The sequence below is a fragment of the Tamandua tetradactyla genome, chromosome 26, assembly GCF_023851605.1.
Source record: "Tamandua tetradactyla isolate mTamTet1 chromosome 26, mTamTet1.pri, whole genome shotgun sequence".
In the NCBI taxonomy this organism is placed as follows: domain Eukaryota; kingdom Metazoa; phylum Chordata; class Mammalia; order Pilosa; family Myrmecophagidae; genus Tamandua; species Tamandua tetradactyla.
Genome location: NC_135352.1, coordinates 21,901,903 through 21,928,480, shown reverse-complemented (window position 1 = coordinate 21,928,480; position 26,578 = coordinate 21,901,903). Strand labels below are relative to the sequence as shown.

The 26,578-nt window shown below is 42.2% G+C and overlaps 1 protein-coding gene across 1 annotated transcript in view; it reads right to left on the bottom strand.

Annotated features, from left to right (window-relative positions):
* PDGFRL (platelet derived growth factor receptor like) overlaps positions 1–26,578 on the bottom strand; it is a 57,836-nt gene that overhangs the window by 11,020 nt on the left and 20,238 nt on the right. The window contains exon 3 of the mRNA XM_077144369.1: positions 1,645–1,796. Coding sequence (XP_077000484.1) covers positions 1,645–1,796 — 152 coding nt within the window. The remainder of the gene's footprint in view (positions 1–1,644; positions 1,797–26,578) is intronic.

The following is a 26,578-nucleotide window of genomic DNA, read 5'->3' as shown; positions in this document are numbered from 1 at the left end:
GGCACATGGACAAAGCTCATGAAAGTCCCCACCCAGACCCTAGGAAAGGATTCTGGCTTCATCTGAACGAGCACAAGGGCGTGGCATCTGCAACACTCATGAAATCTGTCCCTGACCTCTCAGCCCTGCTGGCGAACCTCATTCCCCAAAACTTCAGAGCTTAGAGAGCTCTGCAAGAAAGGGGACTGAGGGAACGCTCCAACACCTGTTTCTCAGAGTGGAAGTTCCACTTTGCAAATACACCTGGCGCTGCAGGGCAGGGTAAGAGTTTTCCACTCCAACCCGCACATTTTTAGGCACCTGGTGCTTGGGAAGTCTGCCCCCAAAACTTCAGCCCAATCAAGGGACTGAGAAAAACCCTAGAATGAGCTGAGAGTTAACGTCAAGGGATTGAGAGAAACTTTTCGACCAAAAGGGGGAAGAGTAAAATGAGACAAAGTGTTAATGGCTGAGAGATTCCAAACAGAGTCGAGAGGTTTATCCTGGAGGTTATTCTTATGCATTAAGTAGATATCACCTTGTTGTTCAAGAGGTAGTGGAGAGGCTGGAGGGAATTGCCTGAAAATGTAGTGCTGTGTTTCAGTAGCCATGTTTCTTGAGGATGATTGAACAATGATATAGCTTTCACAATGAGACTCTGTGAATGTGAAAACCCTATGTCTGATGCTCCTTTTAGCTACTATATCAACAGAAGAGTAGAACATATGGAATAAAAATAAATAATAGGGGGAACAAATGTTAAAATAAATTCAGTTTGAAATGCTAGTGGTAAATGAAAGTGAGGGGTAAGGGGTATGGTATGTGTAGTCTTTTTTTTCTCTATTATCATTTTATTTCTTTTTCTGTTGTCTTTTTATTTCTTCTTCTAAATCGATGCAAATGTACTAAGAAATGATGAATATGCAACTATGTGATGATATTAAGAATTATTGATTGTATATGTAGAATGGAATGATATCTAAATGTTTTGTTTGTTAATTTTTTTTAATTAATAAAAAAAGTTTAAAAAAAAAAAAAAACTTCAGCCCATAGGATACACAAGAACAAATAAATGCCAGGAGGCCTTTTAGCCAGGCATCCTGCAGATATGGCGGCTCCGCAAAGGAGATCATCATAGGTGCTGAGAACATAGAGACCCAAAGTCTACAGTGGCACAGACCAATAAAACATTTTGCAAATGTTGGCTCTCTGCACTGAATAATATGATGCCACTGGTCACTTATAGCCACTGAGCACTTAAAACTGGCCAGTACGACTAAGGAACTATATTTGAATTTGTATGTAATTTTAATCTTATTTAAGCCACCTCTGGTTGGTGGCTACCATATTGGATGGTGCTTGTATAGACTCTAGAATCAGACAGTTCAGGGTTCAAACCCAGTTTCTGCCACTTACTTGTGTGATCTTAAAGGACGTCTTTAATCCTCTAAACCTCAAACTTCCCATCTGAAGAAATGGAAATGACATAAGCACTTGCCCCGAAGGGTGGCTGTGAGACTTACATGAAATAATTGATGTGAAGCGCTTAGCCCAGTGCAGGCCACTCACAGTGCTTTCTTTGATGTTCTGACCACAAAGGGAAACTTCGGTTCTGGGCCAAGTCCAGAAGTTTGAAGAGTTCCACTAACGCACCGAACATTTTACCTGTGAAAAAGATGTAGGTGGAGCCTGTTTTGGTCTCATCCTTCCTGCAGACGTAGCCGTCGCAGAGCTGCAGCCAGCAGCTGAACTCGCCTGTGTCGGCCGCCGTGGCGTTGACCAGAATCAGCTGGCCATAGCGCTCCTGCTGCTTCACACTGGCAGGAAGGAGAGACAGGAACACAAAGCCACGTCAGATCCCGGCCGGGAACCCTGCAACCATCACGCCCTGCTCCATTGTTCTCAGGCATAAATACCCCAGGGTCTGGGCACACTTGCGCTGCCATCTCGGAGATTGCACGAACCTATAAAAGAATGTGTTTGCGGTGGGGGTGGGGAGGGAAGGGTATGTGGGAGGAGGCAGAGTAAAAAGCCTTTCTTAGAAGGAAATAATAAATGACAATTGTGCTTTCTAAAAGGAGGAAATTCTCTTTGACCTTAGAACTGAGGTTTCCTCAAGCAAATGCACTGGTGCATTAGCCACGCCACAGAAGCTCAACCAAAAAAGCCTCGGGCTGGTGTTTTCCTTTCAACCTTTGTTTCTAATGAGTTCATTTAAACGGCAGTCTGCATGAATGAAAGTACACAGCAGGATCTAGTATCTCAAAATGTCTCTCAACGATAAGGCTAAGGCTCCGAAAATAAGCTCAAAATCTTAGAGGTGCTACATCATCTTATTAAAACTACATACTTCCTTTTAGGGGGAAAAGTGCATTTGACTGCTAATCCCTTAGTACTCCCCTCTGAGCCCACCTCAGAGCCCCCGGGCATGCAAACTTTTCCTCTGGCCTTCCTGTTACTTCTACTTTTGCATCTCTTGTATTTTTATCTCACTGCAAAATGAATATAATTGCAAACCCCCTTCAGTTCCTTTTTCTTTTTTCCCACCCTCAGTTCCTTTTTGAAATATGGAGAGACGTAAACATTCATTATTACCAAACATTAAGCATTAGCAATTGTAATGGTAATTAATTGTACTATATTGTGTTAGGATTCCATTCTTGGGACGGATGCCCCTCTGTGGCTTCTGAGTCTGGGCATTTAAAGGATGCCAAGATAAATGGTTTTAATCTGCTGCCTCTCAAATATGCAAACATCTGATCCTAGTACTTTCCTCCCTTATCTTGAAGCAGTATCAGTATTGTCCAGTACTTTAAATTTAGCACAACATCAAGCTGTCCGGTTCTTTGGTTCTAATCACAGGCCAGGTCTGGACCCCTGCTCACCAGCTCTGCCAAGAGGCGCTCTGGACGCCCACTCTGCCAACTGCCTCCTTTACACGGAGCGGAAACCTCTCCTCCATCAGGAAGCTTCTCATTAGAATCTGCTCCCAGGAATCGCTCCACTTGGGACGTAATTGGCTGCCTCATTTTCTCTACCCCCATCCCCCCCCCCCAAATATTCCTGGCTTCCTGTTACTACACTAGGTGGTAACAACTTTTAGGGCAGAGACAGTGTCATATGTCTTTTATATTCCCTGTGCAACACGTCTGTGCAGAGTACATAGTAAGGATTCCAGTGAAACCAAGTGACATGATATTGAATCAAACCACAGAGGTGGGACCAGAACCGCCATTGAAAAGCAGACATCCACTTCCCTGTTTTGCAGACTGCAGAAGGGGCTTCCCTGAGTCTCGCAGCTGGGGATTGAACAAGTGTAAACCTAAGTGTGAACTAAATATCCGCTCATTAAATCAGAAAATGCAAACAAAGTACTTCATGCAATACCTGGTTCGTAGTATATCCCAATGGTATCTTAATGCCGTATAATTGCAGATCAGTAGCAGTGATTGTGAATACTGCCACAATCACAAATAATGCATGCCCTGCTTAGAGACAGCCAAGCAAATAAAAACGGGCAGACCTTAAAGATACTACAATCCAGTTAAGGAGTTAAGACCAACACAAAAAGGTCCTCACAAGAACAACTGGAATTCTGCAAAGGGGTTAATTGCTGTGGGCTGGAATGGTTCAGGCCAGTTTTATGGAGGAGGTGAGATAACTCGGAGTTTTACAGGAGGGGATGGAAGAGGGGCTGAGAGTTGGTGAGCATGGCTTGCTCAGGAGGTTATGGGCAACAGAAGGCTGTTTTGCTTTGATCGCTGCCAGGCCCCCAGAGCTTGGCACAGTATCCACTCAGTAATGCTTTTTGGATTTAATCCAGTAATATCAGAACAAGACAGAGGCAGCAGGTTGGGCCTCATGGGGCCCACTGTTGAGATCAGCAAGACAGTTGCCATGTTTCACTTGGTTTGGGAGATGAGAAATCAGAGCCCCAAGGCATGTCCAAAGAGAAGGAGAGCAGGAGAGGCAGGAGGCAGAGAAAAGCTAAGCGGCGGTTGCAGAGATGAGAGCAAAGTGCTAGAGTCTGCACTGGGTGGGAGCGGTGGAACAGAGGCAAATCCAACAAATATTTTTTTTGGGAGAAAACATTTATGACAGATTGGGCATCAGGAATGGAAAAAGGAGATAAATCACTTATAACCATTCAATCTAAATTTCTCTGTGTTGGAAAGAATGGGGTTGTGACTGATTGAAATGGAATACTTTGGAAGAGAAAAGAGATTGGGGTAGACAAACATAGTGGACTCACTATTGGAGATTTTGAATTTGTGCTAGAACATGGGTCATTTAAGTGGAGATGTCCTATAGACAGTTGGAAATACAGAACTGGCACAGTAGAGAGAAAACAGCATTAGATTTGTACCTTGAGGCGTTGAGTCATCTGCATAAGGGCGTACATAGAGGCCAAAGGAATGAGTCAACAACAACAAAAAAAAGAGTGGAAGAATAAAGAAGCTTGAGGACAAAATGTACAGTCAAAACTAGGGGATCAGAAGGATAAAAATGAAGTAGGCAGAAGGAAGGAGAAGCATCAGGAAATTGAATTGGCAGGAGAGACATTCAAGAAATGAATGCTCAACAGTATACCTTTAAGTAGAGTCATGAAAAAAAATTCGTTTGGCCAAATGAAAGTCTCAGGCAAACACTGAAAGAGCAATTTCATTTGTGAAAGTGAAGATGGATTTCAGCAGATAAAAGAAATGGAAAAGTGGAGAGAAAATCGAGGCAGGGGTCTTTCCATATGGGCCATAAAATCTGGCACATGCTCTACAGAGGTCAGGATGTGGGACATAGAAAGGTGGTACAAAATCAGCAAGTAATCAATAAATATTTATTCAGCACCTTCTCTGAGCCCAGCATTTGCTAACACTATAGTGAAAGAAAGCATAATGCCATTCCTACCTGGAAAATAATTGGGCACATAAAAATGCAGGACTTGGAAATAATCCTTTCGCCACCATGAAGTCTGCATGCTGTATCTTTAGCAGGGTTGGGGGTGGAAGGAAGGAGATGCACTGGAAAACATTTCTGGGCTTTTCCACCCCCTCTTATATGCACACCACATAAAACAGGAAACAAATTATCTAGCAGGATTACAGATAAAATGCCTGGATTTAAAATTTCCATTTCTACTAATGGTCTCACATAGTCCAGGCGGCAGTGGTTAGAGAATGACCTAAGGCCTTGGCCGGGGGTGGAGGATGGGAATTGGGGAGTGGGGGTGAAGTCTATGCCAGGAAATGGAGACAAAGATTCATTGAGCTCTGCTGAACTGTCAGTTTGGAGATGCTTCAGCCAAAGACCTTTCCCTTTTCTTCTAACCACTTCACAACATCCCCAGGGATGGAACCAGTGGAGGAAGTGAAAAGCATGGGAGGTGCTATAACAACGTGCCAGAAAAAGGTGTAAAAAGATAAGCAGAATTTACATTAATTGGAAGCAGCTCTGAATTGTACCGCCCCAGGTCATTTTTATTCTTAACAAGCATTCCCAGACTTAACCTATAATGAGTTCAATGAAGTGCAGGTTTCACAGCATTTGTTCAAAAGTTAAGACTGTGTGTGCGTCTCTCCCAATGGGCTCCCATGGCCTTTACAAACCCCACATTCCAATTTCTACCAGTGGAGGCCTGAAGGTTCCTGCATGAAACCAGGCCTCCTCTTTCTTGGAGGGGGATGTTTTTCAAGGAGTAGCACAGAGGAGGGGGCTGGCAGCTCCTGGAGTTAGGGACCTTGCATCTCACCTGGGCACTCAGCAGTGAAGAAAGCAGATGATCAGGTGCGGATGGGTGGGGTCCCTACTACTGCTGCTGCCCCCAAGACTACAGCCCCAAAAGTCCTCTCTTCAAGCCAAGGGAATGAGCTGAATGTTAAGAGAAAATGATTCCTTGGCTGCATAAATATATAATGAGGGCCAATGAAGTGGGAGGTGCTGGAGGGTGGTGGGAGGGGTGCAATGATGTCCAGAGAGCTCCCTGGTCCCTGCTCTCAAGTTCCTCTACCCAAAGTACTCACAGTTGTGGAAGGCAACTGGCAAGGCTTCAGGGCTCAGAGGGTATTGGGAGAAGGGAAGGGTTTGAACATGTACGAATAGGGACCAGCATTCTAAGGGAAGGAAATCCCCTAAGAGGATATAAAAGGCAAGTTCTGGGCAGGGAGATTGAAGAGATGTTTGGCTGGAACACAGGTGAGCTGCAAGCTACAACTAGAGGTAGCAGTCTTGGAACCCATAAGACAATGAGCTTTGGAGTTACACAGACCATATTTAAATCTCAGTTCCACTATGACCTTCGGACTCCTTAACTAGAGCTCACAGCCTTCCACAGTCTGGCTCTACCTACCTCTTCAGACCTTTACTAACAACAACAATTATCGCTAATACTTAAGACGTTTCAGACCTTGTGCTAAGCTCTTCAAATAAATTCAAGATTTGGAATAGCACCTGGTAGGGAGTAAGTACTCAAATTTTAGCCATGAGCATGATGATGATGATTTTTTTTTTTAGTTCTCAGAACCACACCATTTTCCCCCTTTACTGAGGAAGAAACTGAAGACCAGAGCAGTAACTTCTTCAAGGTTTCCCAGCTAATAAGTGGCAGAGTTTCTAAGTCTTATAGACTCAGATAATGAATGTTTGCCAATGAAAAGTGCATAAATTTCCATTCCATTAAAATGAAAGGAATTGAAGGAATTTTGACTGAGAGATGATGCCTGTAAAATTAGCATGCAAAATCAGTTCAGTACAGTCACTTCCAAACAAAAACATAGGTGATCTGAATCAATTAGTTTGGCAGTATTTGCTATATCCCACTTACTGTTGAGATGGACAATAGACCATTCGATAACTAACTGAAGGAAAACCACCAGTTACTGAGCATCTACTTGGTAACTGAGGGTACCACAAGGCTCACATTGCTTTTTCTCAGTCCCATGAGATGACAAGGACGAAACTAATAATAATAACTTAAACATATGTCATGCTTACCATGTGCTATGCACTGTTTTAAGCACTTTATACATTATACCTTTTTTGGTTCCCATAACAGTCGTATGAGGTAAATTCTATTATTATTCCCATATTGTAAGTGAGCAGAGTGAGACCAGAGTGGTTAGGTAACTTCCCCAAGTTTACACAGTAAGTTTTGGAGCCACTGGAGAAGAATCAGAAGTTCAGTTTAGATCACTTTCCCAAGGCCACTCAACTCTCTGAAACTAGACCTTCTGACCTTGAAACCACTCTTTTTTACTGAGCCTGCGTTACCTCCATTGGCATAAAGCAGAAATGAGGGGGGAAAGGATGCAATCAGATATCCTCTTTATTCAGCATTCATTTCAGAAACTAATCATTTAGTTTCTCCCACATGCCAGAAACTGTGCCAAGCATCAAGGTATAGAAAGATTCATGGGTATTTGCTTGTCCCAGTCTTAAGTGTTTGTAAGCCAGGGCCTGTGTTTATTCTAAGTTTCTGTTTAAGGATGTGTCAGAAAATAATTGCTCCATGATATGCTGGGAATGGAGACATTAACAACAGAGTATAAATCCTAGGAAAACAAACTTGCAAAAATGTTATCAAAGCTGTCACGATTTGTGATTAAAAAAAGATTAAAAATAAATAAATATGCATGAGGAACTAGAGAGAGCCAAATATGCAAACTGAGAACTCAGTTAAATATGATATTAGAGCCATTAAAAATGAGGACATACAGAATCTAGAATGATAATGTTCACAATACATTAAGACAAATACACCATAAAATAATCATTATGATCCTATTTTTTACATATAAAAATAAAAGTGGAAGATTTTTGGGATTTCCAGTGATCTTTTTCTTCCTTTGCTTATCTATAGTTTCTAAGTTTCTAAATTAAATGAGTGCATATTGTTTGTTTTTTAATAAGAAAAGGTAAACTATAATAAAAGTAAAACAAGTTAAACCACTTACAAAACTGCAGAGCAGATGCTCTATAAATGTGTAATTGTAGTGACTCATCTTTACTTAAAAAACCTGGAGGTAAGTTTTACATGGTGTTGTCTCTTTACAATGTGGATTCCCAACAGGCAAGATCAACAGGCGTTCCTTTGAGGCCTAAAAAAAATCCTGCATATTATTTTGCTCTGATTAATAAAAATATTGCCAGTTGGCACGTAAAAAATAATCAAGAGTGTGACATAACTCAAACCTGCCTTGCTGAGGCTGTTAGCTGCCTGGAGCTCCACCCCAGCCTCCCAGGAGCCTCCCCTCTCACCTGGCCCCTCTCTGGCTTTTCTATTTCTTTACTGGAGCCTGTCACCCAGGCGGAATCTTTCTATCACCATTGACTCTGTCTCCTCTCTATTTCTAACAACTGATGAGCCAACAGATTGATCTTTCTAGAAAAATGTCTGTTCCATCCCCTTCAGATGTTCCTTGGATATACTTTCCTAAAAACCATTTCTTTTTTATCTCCAGCTTTACAATGTCCGCATTGCCCAGGGCACAGAAAATTGAATCGGACCACCTTTGTCTGGAGCTCAAGTCACCCAGGCTCTCTCAGCATCTCCTGTGTGCAGTTATCGCTGCATCCAACCCAGCTCCTCACCAACCCCAGACACATCAGCTCATTTCCATTTGGAAGTCTCCTGGGCATCTCCTTCCCTCTCACATGCTCTCTTCTCTTCCCATCTCACCAGACTTGGACCACTCTTTATGGTTCTATTCACAAGAAACCCTTTTAGGTCCGATGGCATTTGTAAAACAGGGATTAAGGGCATGTGCTCAGAAATCAGATTTCCTTGGTTCAAATCCTGCCTCCACCACTTCTGGCTGTGCCATTAGGAACAATTCACTGAATATGATGCATTCAGTTTCCTCTTCTGACAAATGGAGATAACACTATTCCTCACCTCCAAAGGTTGTTATGAAAATTAAATTTATTCATAAATGTCCAGAGTCCTAGAAAATTGCTGACTCAGAATGAGTGCTCACTAATGTCAGGTGCTATTGTGGTTGTGCAAATACACACTGAACAAAGCATCTTTCTCACACCTTACACTTACTGCCTTTATCACAAGTCTTGAGAAACGTATGCACTGCTTTGAAGCATGTAACCTTTTCGATTTCCTAGTGTATTTCTGTAATGAGATGTTTTCTTCCTGAGCGGGAACTGTACCTTCCATAGCCTTCTGCATGGCTGATAGTAAGCAGACAGCAGTTACAGGTGAAGAGCAGAAGAGAATTCAGTGAATGGAAAACTGAGTTGAGCATTTGTCCAAAGGGCCCTTACTCCTTGGCTCCCATTTCATTGGATGTGAATTAACTACAAGTGCCAAAGGTCAGGACCCTAGAGATCATCTGGCCAGATTCCTCATTTTACAGAGATCAAGTGACTCATCTAAGGTCACACAGCCAGTTAGAGTTATGAGAACAGAATCCCCAGGAGGCTCCTGAGAAAAGAGGATCTGACACACTTCCCACGGCATTGAAAAGAAGAGTGTCTTTTACTTTAAATAAATAACCAAATGCCGACTAAATGAGTGACCTAGGGGAAGTCTGCAGATGGTCTCAAGATATAACTTAGCAGATCTGGACTCTCAATGTAGAGAAACTCATAGAAATAACAATTAAATTATTGTTCTCATGCAATTTTGGCAACAAAGTCGTCTTTCAAATTTGCAGCCATCCAATTTGGATGTACAGGGGTTTATGCAGATTAAAAAGTCACATTGTTACGGGAAAGTCAGGGAAGGCAGTTGTCAACAAGGGCTGGAGAGGTGGGAAAGTCTTCAGGATTGATTCACTGATTGATTATTTGAGATTGAGTCTTGAAGATAAGATTGAGAGATGTAGAAAGGAATAGAAAAGACATTTACTAAGGGGAAGAGCATAAGCTCTCACCAAGGGAGATGTTATGTCCTTCTACTTAAAAAGTCACATTGTTGGGCGGGTCAATATGTAGCTCAGCAGACCAGAATGCTTGCCTGCCATGCCAGAGGACCCGGGTTTGATTCCTGGTGCCTGCCCATGTTAAAAAAAAAGTCACATTATTATACTTCTGGCAATGGTAATCTTACTATACACATTCTCTGTGGGTAACATGAAGTTATTGCTTAGCTGAATGCTTGTAGCCACACATTTGGGGCCCTGATAGAGGAGTGACTGGCAGATGTCAATGGAGCATGCTTCTACCAGGCATGCAGCAACAGTGAACATATTATAGCCAAGCAACAGTGAATGCAGGGGGCTTGTTCACACCATGTACAATGAATTTACTGCAAAGACAGATTTGCCAAATCTTCCCATCTTACCAACATTTTCAACATTTTCATAGCAATCTCATGCTAATGCTACTTTGATGGTAAGCTTTTTGAACAAACATCAGAAATCTAAAGAAATAGACTGCTTTCTTGATGTAGAGGCTAGGGTGTAGAGAATTAGCTTAAACATGAGTTTACTTTTACTGAAAGCTGTGTGACCTTGAGAAAGCAGACCCTTAATCTCTTTGAGCCTCAACTTAATCACTTGTGAAATGTAAACAGTGGTTCCCCAGACTGACCAAATGTCACAGTTCCTTGGAGGGATCTTAGGTTCTTCCCCTTGGTAAATGTCCTTTTCTTTCCTTCCTACATTTCTCAATCTATCTTCAAGGTCTGATCTCAAACACTTAGGCAATGGATCAATCAATGAATCAATCCTGAAGCTTTTCCCACCTCTCCAGCCCTAGTTGACAGCTGCCTTCCCTAACCTTCCTGTCAACCTCCAACACTCACACTTGGCTGTGAGCAGTCCTGTGTCATCCTGTCATGGCATACGGCAGGTACATCATTGATTTCGCTAGTCCATGAGCTGCTATGCCCAAGGCCATTTCAGATCTCTTTTCCCACACACCTTTCTGACTTAGTGGAATTTACATATAAATTAGGCAAATTACAACTCTTTCTGGTATGTTCTCAGCTCAATACCTATTAGCCTCAAGCTGTTACACACTGGCTGCCACTACCCCTGCTGCTCTTATAGGAATAGTTCCTGCCCTCTGCCTCATCCCCAGGATGCCATCCAGCTGACATGCTACCTTATGCTGTTCCCAGGGCCACAGATGTAAATCGGTATGGCAGATGAGGGCAAATTATCTCAACAATTTTGGTTGGTGCACAGGGTTCCCTACCCTCCACCCTTCTTTCCCTGCCCCTGGCCTCATCCCAGCTACTAAATCAAATATATAAGAAGAGTAGCACTGCAGCAGGGAAGGGGGAGCTTGCATGGCCTGGCCTCTTTTCTATGGCAAGTGAAACACTGGATCTAATGTGGACTCTAAGAGGTTTGGTGAGGCTGGGAGTAAGGATTTAGGGCATTGGGGCATGATCCTAAAGGCAGAGTCCAGGGATGAAGCTGGAATCAGGCCCCAAAAGCAAGCCAAAGGGTCTGAGCAGCAAGCCACCAAGCAATGAGAGGCAGCAGCACTGGATCCAGAGGCCCCAGGACACAGTCAACAGGTCAGGACTGCAGGACAGGATGTGGAAGCCAAGATGCTGGCCAGATTCCCGAGCATAGTGACGGCATCTGCCTGCCTTCCACTGGCTATCCAGGTGGGACATGGCTATTAAGGATGCTGAGCCCAGATATGGGGGGCAAAGCTCAGACCTCTTAGTTGTTTGGTTTTGGCCTTTTTTTAATAACATGTTGCTCTACACAATGGCACATGGATGCTAGTCATGGGGGCTCAGAGTTGCGTACCCCAGAGAAACGTTCTTAATCTTAATCCATTCCTATGGGTGTGAACCCATTGTAGATAGGCTGTTAATTAAAAAGTTAAGTTGTGACCACCTCAATCAGGAGAGATCTTAATCCCATCTCTGGTGGCCTCATAGAGAAGGCTGGTGAAGGAGAATCCACAGGGGAGCAGCCAGAAGCTGGAAGTCAAGGGAACCCAGAAGATAAAGAAGATGCTGCCACATGCATGGCCATGGGACAGAAAAACCAAGGGACCCCAAAGATCGCCAGCCAGCCAGCCTTTTAACCTCCAAAACCACAAGCTGATAAATTCCTATTGTTAAGCCAACCCATTGTATGGTATTTGCTTTAGCAGCTAGGAAACGAAAACATTAGTGGACATGAAATTTCCCATTTGATATCTTACCCTCTATTCTTCCTTTCTTTCTCCCCAACTCTGACATAATTTTCAAAATGATTTTTTTCTTTTCATATTAAAATTGTTGGTAAAAAACGTATCATTCTACCATACCACCCATTTTCATTTTTACATATTAAATTCCAGACCTTACTCCTATATATCCAAATTGCTTAGAGCAGGGTTTCACTTGTAGAATGCATGCAATCACTTAAACTTATACCATTAAAAAATGTCCCATTTTGCAATAGAGACTACAACATTGTCACCTAAAATCGTTCTGTGATAGTCCTATGTATCTGGCTTATTGCGTTAATTCATTTTATTATAGTCTTTGTACTATATGTGAATGCTGTTCAGCACATTATGAAAATTAAACTAGACTATCCAAGTGCCCAAGAAAGAAAACATTTTGGTTAATGAAACATGGCTTTAGACAAGAGCTAGAAGAAAACATTTTCCCCTGAACTTTCTACTATGTCTCAACGAATTTCCCTACCTTAACGAGTGGAGCTGGTAAGGACAGCTTTGTCTTACACTGGACCTTATAACATCGCAAGATCATTCGATGAATATCAGTCAGCATTCCACAGTGTTATAGACTTTGACAGTTTATAAGGAATTGAGATATATGCCTAAAATGTTTTTTAGAGGAAATTCCCGAAAACCCAGCTATTTTCTTGGGCTTTGCCTTTTTTGGATACTGTATTTATTGTGAATAAAAATAGCTAGTTTTACTGAGATGGCTTACTCTGTGTACCAAGTGCTTTACATGCAACACAATGAGACCATTCTATTATTACCCTCCCCCTACCCATGTCCTGAAGGGAACAGAGCCCTGTTTTTCTGCAACCTGAACACTGTTAGAACATTTAGTCCACCCAGAGAAAGCTTGCATCCTGCCACCCCCACCAATCCATCTCTAAGGGAAACGTTGGAGGGCCTGGCAGAGGTGCCGTTGAGTCTGAGACAAGTGAGCTCTACTTTCAGACTTGGATAAGTTATTTCATTTTAATTAATCCCTTCCCTGAGGTAGAAATCTATTTGAAGTTTGGCTGCAGCATCGGGCTTCCATTGGCCACTGCAAATTGGACCCACTCTGCAGCTCCAGGTAAGCACCAAGGCAGAGAGAGAGCGCCAGGATTCTTACTGAGCCTTACCTTTCTCACTTGTTCTGCTCTGAAGACTAAAGCAAAACAAGCATTGAAGGAAAGTGAGCTTGAGTGAAAAGGACATCTCTCTTGGTATGAGACCAGAGTGTTGCCCAAACATTTGACCAAAGACTGGATCACGCTTGCAGATTCTTCCCCAACAGTGGAACTCTTTGGTTTTTAAACACTTCTCAACATCTCTCTTTTAAAATGTCCCTGGACAACCCTCCTTTACCCGTGCCTGGAAGGCATGAGTAGACTGGCCTGGAGCCTGCTCCCTTTACCTCGTCCCACCCTCCCTTTGTATCGTCCGTGGGTGGAGTAAGCCACCGCCAACCATGACCAAATGAAAAACCAGATGACCTCCCTTCTCCCTAGAAGCTATTTATTGTTTCAGAGGAACCAGCTCTCAAAGAGATCTCCTGTGCCCCACCCACTCCTCCGAACTTCCAGTTCTTGCCTGAAAAAGGCTAACATCCGACCAGACACCACAGAAACATCCTGAAAGACAATGCCTGTGACTCTCAGCTTCTAGGAAGCACCCCAGGGTGGGGGCTGCCAGATTCCCACCTCAGCCTTGCCTATTTTAACTGCTTTGATGTTGCTGACAACCTCATTTAAATCTCCAGCGTCTCCCTGTTCCTATCTAGCATTTAATTTATTTAAATTGTTTTTCCCTGGCCTAGCACTGTGCCAAGTTCCCCTACTCTAAACTCTAGAAGTGTGATATGATGAAATTGAGGGGAAGAATTTTTTCCAGAGATGATGGAAATGGAGCACGGAGATGCCCCAGAGGAAGTTACAACAGGACCCACTGACACTATGAACTTGCCTTCAAAAAAATTTGACTCAGGGACCCAGTCCTTTGGTGGGTCCATTTGTCTAGAGACAGGTATACCCTCAAAGACCTTAGATGCATGACAGTAATAATAGTCCCATCTCAAAAATGCCCAGGAAAGGAGGGGTTTTCAATTTATCAAGGTTCAAGTGGCCATTTGGAGGCCGCTGAATTCTAAGTATCTGGTCTAAATTCAGCTTAAATGCCAGGCATATGTGTGCAGGTCAGAGAGCTGAGAAATAGCACAGTGAGTGTGACATCCAATCAGTCACCTGGCATAACTCTAGAGTGGGCCAGTGAGCCTCAAACTCAAGACGTGTAAACCCCTAAGAGTGTCCCTCAACCCAGTTTGAGAAGCACAGCATTAAATGTCAGCACTGTCTCTGGGTCATCTGATGAGATTGTGAACACAAATGCAAATGCTGGCTCCAGCACTCTTGGCCACACTTGTGTAAAGGAGATTGAGCAGATGATCCAGAATGTTCTTATTCTAAAGTTCTTATTTTCTTATCAATAAAATGAGAGTAAAATTTTAATATTTTTGCAAAGAAGCTTTAGGTTCAAGAACATGTCCTTAGGCTCCAGTTTGAGTAAGGCAGGTATGAAGCTCATGGAGAGAGAATGGACACACCCAAGACTGGGAAGAGATGCTGTGGTCGGATTATGATGGACTTTATCCTGAAGGCCTGAGGAGAAATCACTCTCATGTAGTAGTTTATGTCCCCCAGTGAATTTTCTATTAAGACATATTTATAAGGCTTTAAATCAGTGACTCATACCTGCCTTTAGGTTTCACTCTAAGTTCCTCTACACAGCCCATGAGGCTCTCCATTGTCTGATTTCTGCTTCCCTCCCAGCACCATCCCTCCATTTTAACCCCTACCCACCCTACTGTGAACCACCCCGCCTTCTCCCCAACCCCCACAATGCTCAAAATGCAATACAGGGTGCTAAGCGTTTTCTTACCTCTCAGCCGTTCCTCCATGCTGTTCCTTCTTTCTGGAATTTTCTTACCTTCTTATCTTCTTTACCTGTCCAGCTCTCTACCCTCAGATATTAGCTTGAGTTGTCCCCTCTCTCACCCTGAAATTCTGCTAGCAAGACACTTTTCACTGCGGTATTAAATTTGCTTATTTACTAGTCTGTTTTGCCATAAGATTAAAGGTCTGTGGGACCTTTAAAGAGGCACAGTCTCTTTTACCATATCTCCGGTATCTCCCTAGCAAAGGGCCTGGAAAATAGTCCACTAAAAACAATAATAAAACACCACCACCACCATAGCCTGCTTAAAAAAAAAACTTGAAGAAAGGAACAAAATTAATTAAGGAGGAAGAAAAGATGGAACTAAGGAAGAAGAGTGGAGAGAGGAGAAGGTAGAAGAGTGAGGAAGCATAGAGCATTCAATAAATGGTAACAATGATTATTAGGAAAAATTGTTGCTCTTTCAAAGGAGAGGAGGGACCTACATGATCCAGGATGGACTGTGTCCAGAGTTTAAATCTGAATCAATTTCAGCACCTGAAAATGCAGAGTCTTCAGCCTTCACCTTACTATTAGCCTCTGAGAGACCAACTAAGCTGCTCAAAATACCCAGTGATCTTGAAAGATGCAGCAGGACTCAGGGCCACAAATGAATTTATCTCTGCCTGGGGACAAAGATTTTGTTTTTCTGTAAACTGAATTTCGTATTGCTTAAAATACAGCTTGAAACTGTGACCACCGAGTAACCTAAGAGGGTGACAGAACCATAAACACACATGCGCATTTTATCCCATCAGTTTCACTTGAAGTGTCTCTCACTGGTGAAAGGAAGACAATTGTAACTTAGCTGAAACCTGCCATCTAGTGGACCTTCTAATGACATGGTTTGGCCAATGTGAAGGAAGAAGCACACTCCACAGAAGAGAAGACCATCAGGAGAGCATCTCATCTCGGCTTCAGCCCTGAGGTGATCAAGGTATTTATTTTCTGATGAGATAGCATTTATTCTGTTTCTGGCAGAGCTCTTCTAAGTAGCCCAAGAAAATGTTTCAATATTCTGATGCCCAAAAATATGTCCTAAACCAATGTGGAATTTCTCCTACTCTCAAGTCAAAGATATCCCAGCAAGAAATCCATGCACCACTCTAGAAAAGCATATTATTTTTATTTCTGTCTTGCATCATAAGTTTAGAAATTGTTTATATCAATCTATTATACAAGGAGCTAAAAAACAAGTTAGACAACACATCTCTCAAGAAATCTCTGTTCCATAAAGCTATCTCCAGTTGGGGAAGAGTGTATCTCTGTCTAACTTTATCCTACAAGACAAACTGCAGGGCACTTGAGTAGGGAGAAGTTCTACATCAGAACCAGCAGACCCAAGTTCTAGGTCTTGCACGGTCACTCACCACCTTGTCACTTTGGACCAGCCACCTATCTTCTCTGGCCCTCAGTTTCTTCATCTGTTGAAAAGAGGGACTTGAGCAAAATAACAATGTAGGTCCTGTTTAGCTTAAAATTCAATGGCGTTTGACCCAGGAGTCATAGGTCACATGACCACAAGTTCAAGGTTCTGTGCTCCTACCACCATTTTCCCAATGACATACTTAAGGAGTACATGCAGTGTGCCAGGAACTGTCCTCAGTGCCAAAGAAACACTTGTGAAGAGGCAGACACCATCTCTGCAAAGCTTACAGCCTGGCAAGGGACATAAACACAAAGCAAGCAATAAAGGAGAATGGAATGACACAATTCTGGTTGTGAAAACTGCTTCAGTGAGGGTGTATAAGAGGAACTTACTGGAGGAGTTGCTGAAAGCAGGGAAAGCTCCCCAAGGCCATGACTGTTAGGATGTGAGGGAAGGAAAGTAGCTATTCTGGTGAGTAGGTAAAATGAATCAAATGGGCAAAGTTGTCAGGCAGAACAAAGCTGGGAATGCTTAGGGATCAGAAAAAGTCCATAGAGCCTAGAGTGTGGAGAGACAGAAAGTGAAGTAGAATGGGGCAGGAACTAAAAGTGGGAAAGATTATGCACTGTAGGCCCTATCAGAAGTCCAACTTTATTCTAAGAGTAGTAGGGAACCATTTAAATCATCAAAGCAGCAGAGGGATATGACCAGATGGGCTGTTGTGAAAGGCTATAACTGCTGCATGAGGATGGATTGGTCAGGACCAAGGTGGGTGCAGAATGACCAGTGATTACTGAAGTAGTTCAAGTAAGAGACTAGGGAAGATGTCATTATGTTGGAAAGAAGTGGGAGGATTGAAGAAATAATTAGTAGCATGGTTAGGGCTTGGCTGTTGATTGGATGTGGAAATGAAAAAGAGGAACATGTTAACGGTGATTCCAAGGCCTCTGGCCAAGAGCAACTGGGTGGAATCAATGTCATTCACTAAACTGGCAGATATAGGAGGATGACCAGTTGTGGAGAAAGATCATGAGCTCAACACTTTGTTCTTGTTTTTGTTGTTGTTATTGTTGAACATTTTGTTGTGGTAAATAACATCAAATTTCCCATTTTAACCGCTTTAAGTGTACAGTTCGGTGGCATTAATTACAATCACAATGTTGTACAACAATCATCACTATCAATCATGAGCTCAGTTTTAAATGCTTACTTTTCAAGAATAGCTCAGAAAGAGCCCAGAGAACCCCAACGGATGCCAGTTGAAGAGCCTGATCTGGAGCTTAGAAGAAATGCTTAACTCTAATATGATCAATTTAGGGCATTTGTCAGCAACTGGTGAGAAGAGAAGAGGGCACAGAGCCAATTTTTAATGGCTGGAGAAGTAGAGGATGCACAGCTGGTGAAGGAGACTGCCAAGAGGGGTCAGTGCTACAGAAAGCAAACTGGGAGAATATAGCATTGTGGAAGCCTAGGGGCGTGCACCCTTCTCTAGAATAGACCTGGGGTCAAGCCACATGAGAATGGAAACGTGAGCTCTGGATTTAATGGCCTTGATGAGCTCGGTGATAAAGTGTATGTGGTATGAAGGGGACAGGAGTCAGATGGAATAGTTGATGAGTGAATAGGAGAAGAAAGTGGAGGCAGTGAGTGTAAGATTCTTCCAGGGAATCTGCTTGCAAAGGGAAGGAGAGCAAGGAAGGTAGAGGGAGGTGCATAGGAGGGGCAAGGTGAGATTTCTTACTATGGAAAAGACATATATAACCATTAAGCATTGATTCTGTGCCCTCTTTTCTTCTCACTGGATGCTGCCACAGATTTAGTCAAGAAGGAGAGGTTGAAGATACAGAACAGAGAGGCAATAGCTGATATCTCAAGGTTCCTAAGGAAGCCTGTATGAATGAGATCCAAAATATAGATGGAGCTGTGACCTTAGTCAGAAGGAGAAAGCCTTCTTCCACTGTTATTCTAAGAACAGAGAAGGAAGAGATGCGCTAAGGGTGAGTTAAGGTGATTCTAGGGCTTGAATTTCCAATAAATTAGGTGATAATTTCCTTAGTTGAAAATGATAGAGATGGAGGAAATCAGAGGTTTAGGAAGAGGGGAAAAGTGAGTGATTGTATTCTACTTTCCCAGGCAGAACTGAAATGCCAGTCACAGTAGGTTACCACAATCCAATGGTGCTTCTCTGGCTAGCTGTGTGGTTTCCTCCAACAGTGCTCAGTGTTGATGTGCAGACAAGAGAAAGTTCATTTAGGGTTGGAAATTTCCAAGTCAGTATGAAGGAAAAACAGAAGAAGAGCTTAGGATATGCTAAGGATTTTTGTAAAGGCAGATACAAAACGGCAAAATAAGAAATTTTACAAATCACTCCCTCCACTAGAAAAATGTAAAAGCTGGAAAAAGAGATTGAAATTAACTAGGTGATAACCCTGGAATCAGAATGGAGATGTAGAACAACTGCAGAAGTGCCTGAAGCAAGAAGCTGCCAAGAGTTCAACTTCAGTAAGTGAAAGTATGAACCAGTGATCAGCTCTCATTGCTTAGCCCCAGAGCAGTGACTGGGAAATCGCTGCAACTGTGCAATGCAGCCTGGATTCCAGGAGCATCTAGTTGGGACCATGGTTGGCAGAAATAGATGTCTTTCTCTAAAATTAGGGGTCCAGGGTCAAGATCAGTCTAGGGCATCCCTGAGGGACCAGCATGGAAGCTGACATCAGTTTTGGCTCTCTGGCCAGCAGCACCTTCAGCCTTCCACCACATCCACCTGAAAATGAAGAGCTAGTGCACTTTCTGGTGTTTTGTTTTGTTTAAATTTACTTTGTGTATATGGAGGTTTTCTGGTCTGGCAGATGCCTGAATGCACGGTAGCCGAAGCAGGTCTTGGTTTCAGCCCTCTCTGCAGCAGCAGCTTTGGCCCCACACCAGCATCTAGTAGAACTTAAAGACCCAGTGCACTTTTTCATTGGTTTCTTCTTTCCTGGGAGTTTAATCTGGTGGATCCCTGAGAGCCCAGCACAGATATTAGCCTTGGTTTCTCTTAGAAGCAATGACATCTGGCCCTACACCAGCATCTACTAAACAGAAAGAGCCAGTGTACCTCTTCCCTTCCACCTTCTCCTCTTTCCCCTTCTCTTCCTCCTCCTCCTCATCATCACCATCCTTCTCCTCCTCCTTCTTTTCTTGGGTTTTTTTTTTTTTCACTATCTGTTTTGTGTTTGGGGGTCTTATAAATCCCTTACGGACAAGTAGGGATGCTGGCCTGGGATTCATCTCAATAGCAGCAGCTTCTGGCTTCCACCAGCACATAGCAGGGACTTGGAGAGGCAGCACACCTCATTTTATTTCTTGGAGGGGGGGATGGGGTTTTTTATATAGTATTTTTTTCCTTTTTCCTCTCTCTCTTACTGTCCTCCTTTATTTCCTCATTCTTTCTTTCTTTCTTTTTTTGTTTTTCTTCTTGTTCTTAGTCTGGGACTGAAGAGTGGGGGAACCAAGTATCCAGAGGGGCCACAAGATACTACTTGGAACAGCCTGTTCTCAACAACAATAAAAATTTTACAAAGGAGACAGGAAGGTATGGCCCAGTCACAGCAAAAAAGAATTTGACAGAAAATATTCCAGAGGAAGTTCAGACTATGGAATTATTAATCAAAGGTCATAAAATTATTCTCATAAATAGGATGAAGGAACCAAAGGAAAACATGGGCAAAGAACTGGAGGAAATCGGAAAAAACAAAAATTTTAAAAATGAGACAGAAATTATTAAGAACTAATGGAAATTCTGGAATGCAAAAGTACAATAACTGAAGTTAAAAACTCAATAGAAAGGTTCAAGAGCACACTGGAGCAAGCAGAAAAAAGGCTCTGCAAACTTGAAGACAGGACAATTGATATTGTCCAGGTTGAGGAGTAGAATGAAAAAAAAATGAACAGAGCCTGAGAAACCTGTGGGATATCACGAAGTACATCAACTTTGTTTCATAAGAGTCCCAGAAAGAAAAGAGAGAGCTAAATTGTGAGAAAAAATATTCAGCCCAAATCTGATGAAGCATGTGGATATAAAAATATCCAAGATTCTCAACAAACACCAAGCAAGATGAAACTAAGCAGATCTACACCAAGACACATTATGATCAAACTGTCAAATGCCAGAAACAAAGACGATATCCTAATAACAGCAAGAGAGATACAATGGACCACTTATAAGTGGTCTTAAACAAGATGAACAGCTGGGTTATCAATAGAAAGCATGGAGACTAGAGGCAGTGGAAGGGCAAATTAAAAGTTCTGAAAGAAGAAAAAAAAGAACTTTCACCCAAGAATAATATACCCAGCAAAGCTGTCCTTCATAATTGAGAGAAAAAAAATGACATTTCTGGAAAAAAACTGAGGGATTTCATTACCACTAGACCTGCCTTACAGGACTTGGTAAATGGAGTCTTCCAAGTTGAAAGGAAAGGACACTGAATAGTATCTCAATGCTAGAAGGAAAAGTAAACAGCTCCAGGGTATGTAAGAATATGGATAAATACAAATGCTAATAGTATTTCATTTTTTCATTTTTAATGCTATCTTATAAAACAAAATTTGAATGCACATTCAAATGCATAAAAAACAAGCAAACATCTTTATTACTGGGCACACAATGAATAAAGATGTAATTTCTGAAAGGAAGGGACAGAAATATATAGGTACAGTGTATATGTAGATTATTGAAGCCATGTCTGAATTGACAAAACTAAATTGTAATAGATTCAAGATGCTAAATATAATCTCCATGGTAACCATAAAGAAAATATCTAGAAAATTGATACAAAAGGGAGAGAATAAGTGATTCAAAATGGCTCATTATAAAATATCATCTAAACAACAGAAGACAGTAATAGAGGAAAGGCGGTACAAAAAATTATAAGACTTACCAAAAAAAAACAATTAACAAAATGGCAGAAGCAAATCTTGCTAATCAATAATTTAACAAAGTTCATAAATTCAAGCACTGCTAATCAGTTTTTATAACTACAAAATTTTATAAAGAATTGGTGTTCATGGTCAACAATTATTTTTTCTTGTTTTTGTTATTTTAAAAATGTTTATTTGTATAAACATTTTATTACAATATTTGCTTAAATATTTGCAAACCCTTTCCCACTATCGTATTTGGAAAGTGTTTTAGTTTGCTAAGGCTGCCAGAATGCAACACACCAGAGATGGATTGGCTTTAAATAAAGGGGGATTTATTTAGTTAAAAACTTAGAAGTTCTTCAGAGGAAAGGCAACTAATGTTCATCTGAGGTTCTCTCTTACACGGGAAGGCACAAGGCAATTTCTGCCGGCTTTCTCTCCTGGCTCCTGGGTCCCCATAGCTTTCTCCCGGGTGATTCCTTTCTTCATCTCCAAAGGTCTGGGCTGAGCTGTGAGTGCCTAGATGAGCCATGCTGAGCTGCTCGGGGTGTGCTGTGTTGAGCTCTCTCTCTCTTTTTTGTTTTGTTTTGTTTTGTTTTGTTTTGTTTTAATTCCAGCCACTGAAACCAGACATAGAAATTATTGCTCAGATAAATAAACCTAATCTACCAGGAAAAACAAAAAAGTAGATAAAGAAACAAACAAAAAACCCAAAAGTGAAAAACTTAAGTTCCCCAATGTGGTAGCGTAGTATACAAGAGAGAGATTCCTCAAATGAGGATTTACTGGAATTTCTGGTGCCTTTCTGGACACTGAAACCCAGTTGGACTCTTAAACCGGTAAATCCCAGACAGAGGTAAGGTTTAATGCTGTACATGAAAAGGTACAAGTTTCAATGCCTTCTAAATTGGTGGAAACCCCTGCAAAAAACAGTCAATGTTTCAAACCTCAATAACCACAAACAGCTCTTAAGGGAAAAAAATACAAAAGTGTCAAAAAAATTTTTAGTTGTTTTTTTCTTTTTTTCAAAGAGTTCTGGAAAAATGATCCCATAGAAATAGCACCGTTTACAGGCTGGTTTGAATACCAGTCCTGTAGCTTTGCTGAGAAATTGAAGAAATCTTCTTGGTTGGAGTCCTGAATTACAATAAGTGGGAGTGTTTGTTTTTGTTTTTTACTTTCGGTTTGGTGTGTCCTTCACAGTACAGCAGCGCACACAGATGTAGTCTTCTTTCTCTGCCATCTCTGGAGAAACACCAACACAGACCTGATGAAACCACTGATTGCAGCTGCCATCACACTGGACCCAGTCCACCTCATCTCCTTCTGGCTGCAGGCAGCTCACAGCTGGGCAGATGGCATCTTCATCCTCAGAGTCTTCCTGTTCAGAATAGGATGTGTCCGAGGGCAGGGAATGAGTTTCGGCCAAACGGGCTAACTCATAGCTACGCTCTCTCTCTAACTTGAAATTGTTCATGTCCTTGGGATGGCTCAGTTTCAGTTTCTTCTTTTTGGGGGTCCGCATTTTTTTAACTCGATCCCACCGTTCACCGGATAGGCCCTCTCTTTCCAGGCCTCTCTTCAGTCTTCTCTCAAAACTGCTGATTCCATCTCGCTTCCCTGGGCAGCAGTCATTCTTCTCACTGCTAGATCTAACTGGTGAGCTTCGGTCGTTTTGCTGGGCAGGACTTGGCTTTGCAAGTAAAGTTTGGTAAATTTCCTGAATTTCAGGAAGTGATACCTGGAGCAACTGGGCTTCCATTATTAGTTCATTCACTTCTGGACTAATGCCATGGAGAGGGATACAACTTCGTCCAGTAGAAAACGGAGAGTGCAAACATGAGATTCTGTTGTCCCAGTCATCAGGCAAGGAAAAGGATGTTGGGCCAGTAGGCTGAGATACCTTATGTGTCTCTAGCACGTGTCCTCCTGAGGCTTGCCATCTGCTAATTAACAGTCCTGATCCCACTCGATCTTGCACAAATTTTAGATTCCCTGATGAAAGCAGCTGCTGAGCTCTGTGTTGCCAGTTCACGGTTCTTTCAATCATATATCGAAGTGCATCACCCTCAGGAAGGCGAACTCAGATATGCTGCAAGGAGGCCAGCAGGGGTAGGATTTTCTCTAATGGAGGTTTCTTTGAGCTCTCTCTTTTAAGCTTCCCATGAATTAAATTAAACATCACTTATTGATGAAGGTGCTCTGCTTACAGATGGCAGATGTAATCAGCCATACATGAGTTTTACAAGCTAATGATTCAAATCTACAGCAACAGAACTAGGCACCTTCACCTGGCCAAGTTGACACCTGACCCTCCCTACCTCAGAAACGTCCTTAGAGAACATCATGACTAATCTCATTTTTAAAGTCTATAAGACAGTGGCTATATCAACATTTAAAAAAAAAAAAGCCTGAAAAACCAGTGGACAGAGATGAATTTCTGCATCCTTCAATTCTAAAGAAGGACCAACTTATATTTGAGCAACAGGAATTTTCCTTTCTTGAAAAAAATTTAAATTACCAAGAAGTTTTATGCCTCTATGAATATGGCCAAATATATTACTTCCTTCAAGCATTCAATGAATGACTACTACATTCCCAGTACAAGGCACTTTGGGAAAAATAAGCATATATAGCATTTTTTCTCTACTCAGGTCCTGTTTCACTTATCTGGGGCTGGACACGTTGATTAGATCTCTTTCTATTTCATAAATTGCCCCCTCTGTTGACCAAGGAAACATCTCCAACTTAGTGGAAAAAGATGAAGTGATCAGAAGATTAAATTTGGACAAGTGTGGTAACATGTAAACTGAGTTCCAAAAAGCTGCCAATCTTGGTTAAAACTACCAGGCTACCTGGGACACTTCCAGCCCCACAACTGTCCAAGTATTGGAAAGAACTCACTCCACAGGAAAAGAAAACACAGGAAAAATGCCTCGATCCAGAGGGAGTGCGTTGCTGGAAAGATGTCAAAGTCCATTTGCTGTGTCTCTGGTGTCATAAATCATGACTTCTCGGTTGTATGACTAGCTATTTTTCACATTTTTGGTAAGGTCCTGGGGGCCACATCTGTCTTTACTTTCTTCTAAGGCCCTGACTGTGCTTTTAACAGACACTATTGAATGCTAAAAAGTCAAAATCGTTTTTTTCAGGTCTGGATATTTCTCTTGAATTCAGATTCATGCTCACTTCACTTTGAGTCCTTAGATAATTTCAAACATATTTGGCTAAAAACACGTTGAAAACGCTCCTAGAAAATACGCAATCTTCCAGCATCAAACCCTCTAGGTTTAGGATACAGTATGCTGTGAAAGCTGGAGACTCAATGTTCGGAATAATTTAAATTAGATCACTTCTGGTTTTAAAAAAAGTATCTAAACCTGATTTGAGTGAATGACGTCATTTAAAATGTATGTAGTACCAAAGCTTCCCAGATTTTTTTCCACCCTCCATTCCCAATCCAGGCCCATAATCCTTAAGAACTCTACACGGTTATATCCCAGTGAAGCCACGGGGTATAATCAGAATCGAAATGTGAAAGAGGTCTTAATAAAAGAGGTTAGGTTGATACTACTTACATATGTATTTTGGAATTTTTATTCTCCAAGGTATGTGTGTGTGAGAAAGAAGGACAACCACCCCTGGGAAGGATGGGAGAGGGGTTGTCATTTAGTCATTCAGTAAATAAAGCTAACTGCCAAGCACTCAGCTAACCCCCAGGGAAAAACACAGATGTTTAGGGAAAAAAAATAAGTGGTTGTAAGTGGGAAGGGTCCTCGAAAGATGAAGCACCAGGCGCCAGGGGCACGCAAACCCAGGGAGGGCCAACATGGGCTTCCCAGAGAGCATGAGTCCTAGGCTGAGTATAGTCAGGTGAAGGGGGGCAGGAAAGCATAGTGATCCAGGCAACAAATACAGCAGGTTAGAAGGCCCTAAGACCCTGGCATATTTGACAAACTCACAGAAGCTCAGTCCAGCAGAAGCAGAGACACCCACCCAGAGATCAGAGATGCCTCCAGAGAGACAGTGAAGTTCAGGGAGGGCCTCATCTGTCAGGTAAGGATGTTGACCTTGATGTCTAATGGAAATCCATCTGGTGTTAAGTAGGGGAGTGACAGGATCCACTCTGTCTTTATAAAACATCACTCGAGCTACCGTGAGGAGATTGGAGCGGGGGCAAGACTGGGTATGATAATTGCAATATTTGAGATTGTGGTGGTTAGATTCAGTTGTCAACTTGGCCAGGTGAAGGTACCTAGTTCTGTTGCTGCGGACATGAGCCAATAGTACATGAACCTCATCTGTTGCTGATTACATCTGCAGTCGGCTAGGAGGCATGCCTGCTGCAATGAATGATGTTTGACTTAATTGGCTGGTGCTTAAATGAGAGAGTTCAACGTAGCACAGCCTAAGCAGCTTGGCATACTTCATCTCAGCACTTGCAGCTCAGCCCAGCCCAGACCTTTGGAGATGCAGAAAGAAATCACCCCAGGGAAAGTTGTTGGAACCCAGAGGCCTGGAGAGAAGACCAGTAGAGACCATCCTGTGCCTTCCCACATAAGAAAGAACCTCAGTTGAAAGTTAGCTGCCTTTCCTCTGAAGAACTAACAGAATAAATCCTCTTTTATTAAAAGCCAATCCATCTCTGGTGTGCTGCATTCTGGCAGCTAGCAAACTAGAACAGAGATACAAAGAGAATCGGTTAAAGGCTCCTAAGAAGGCTGAGTTTACTTGGTGATTGATCGGATTTGGGGAATAAGAGAGATTTAATTCTGAGTTTCTGGCTGAGCAGCAGAGGGGATGGCGATTTGTCCCCTAAGGGGGGGTCGATTTGTGAGGAAATGGGTGTCTGTTATGAATATGCTGGGTTTGAGATACCAGATTTCCACATTCTTCTTTCTCTCAGTCCAGTCATCCCAAACAGACAATATCCTCTATTTCTCTATCCTAAATCACAGGTAGAGCTGGAAAGAATCTTAGAAATTATGTAGTCCACTCATTCCACCCCTGAGAAAACTGAGACCCAGGGAGTTTAGGGGCTCCCCCAAAGATACACAGGAGTCTAATCCCCTTAGTCAGCACTCCTGGCCCCTCCCCACCTTCTTTCCACAGTTTTCATACTCATCGCCTTACCTGCTTTCCTCTCATTCAAACATGAGCAGTCTTTGGTCTTCTTACTAATTGGGACCTCTGACTATAAAAGTCGTATAT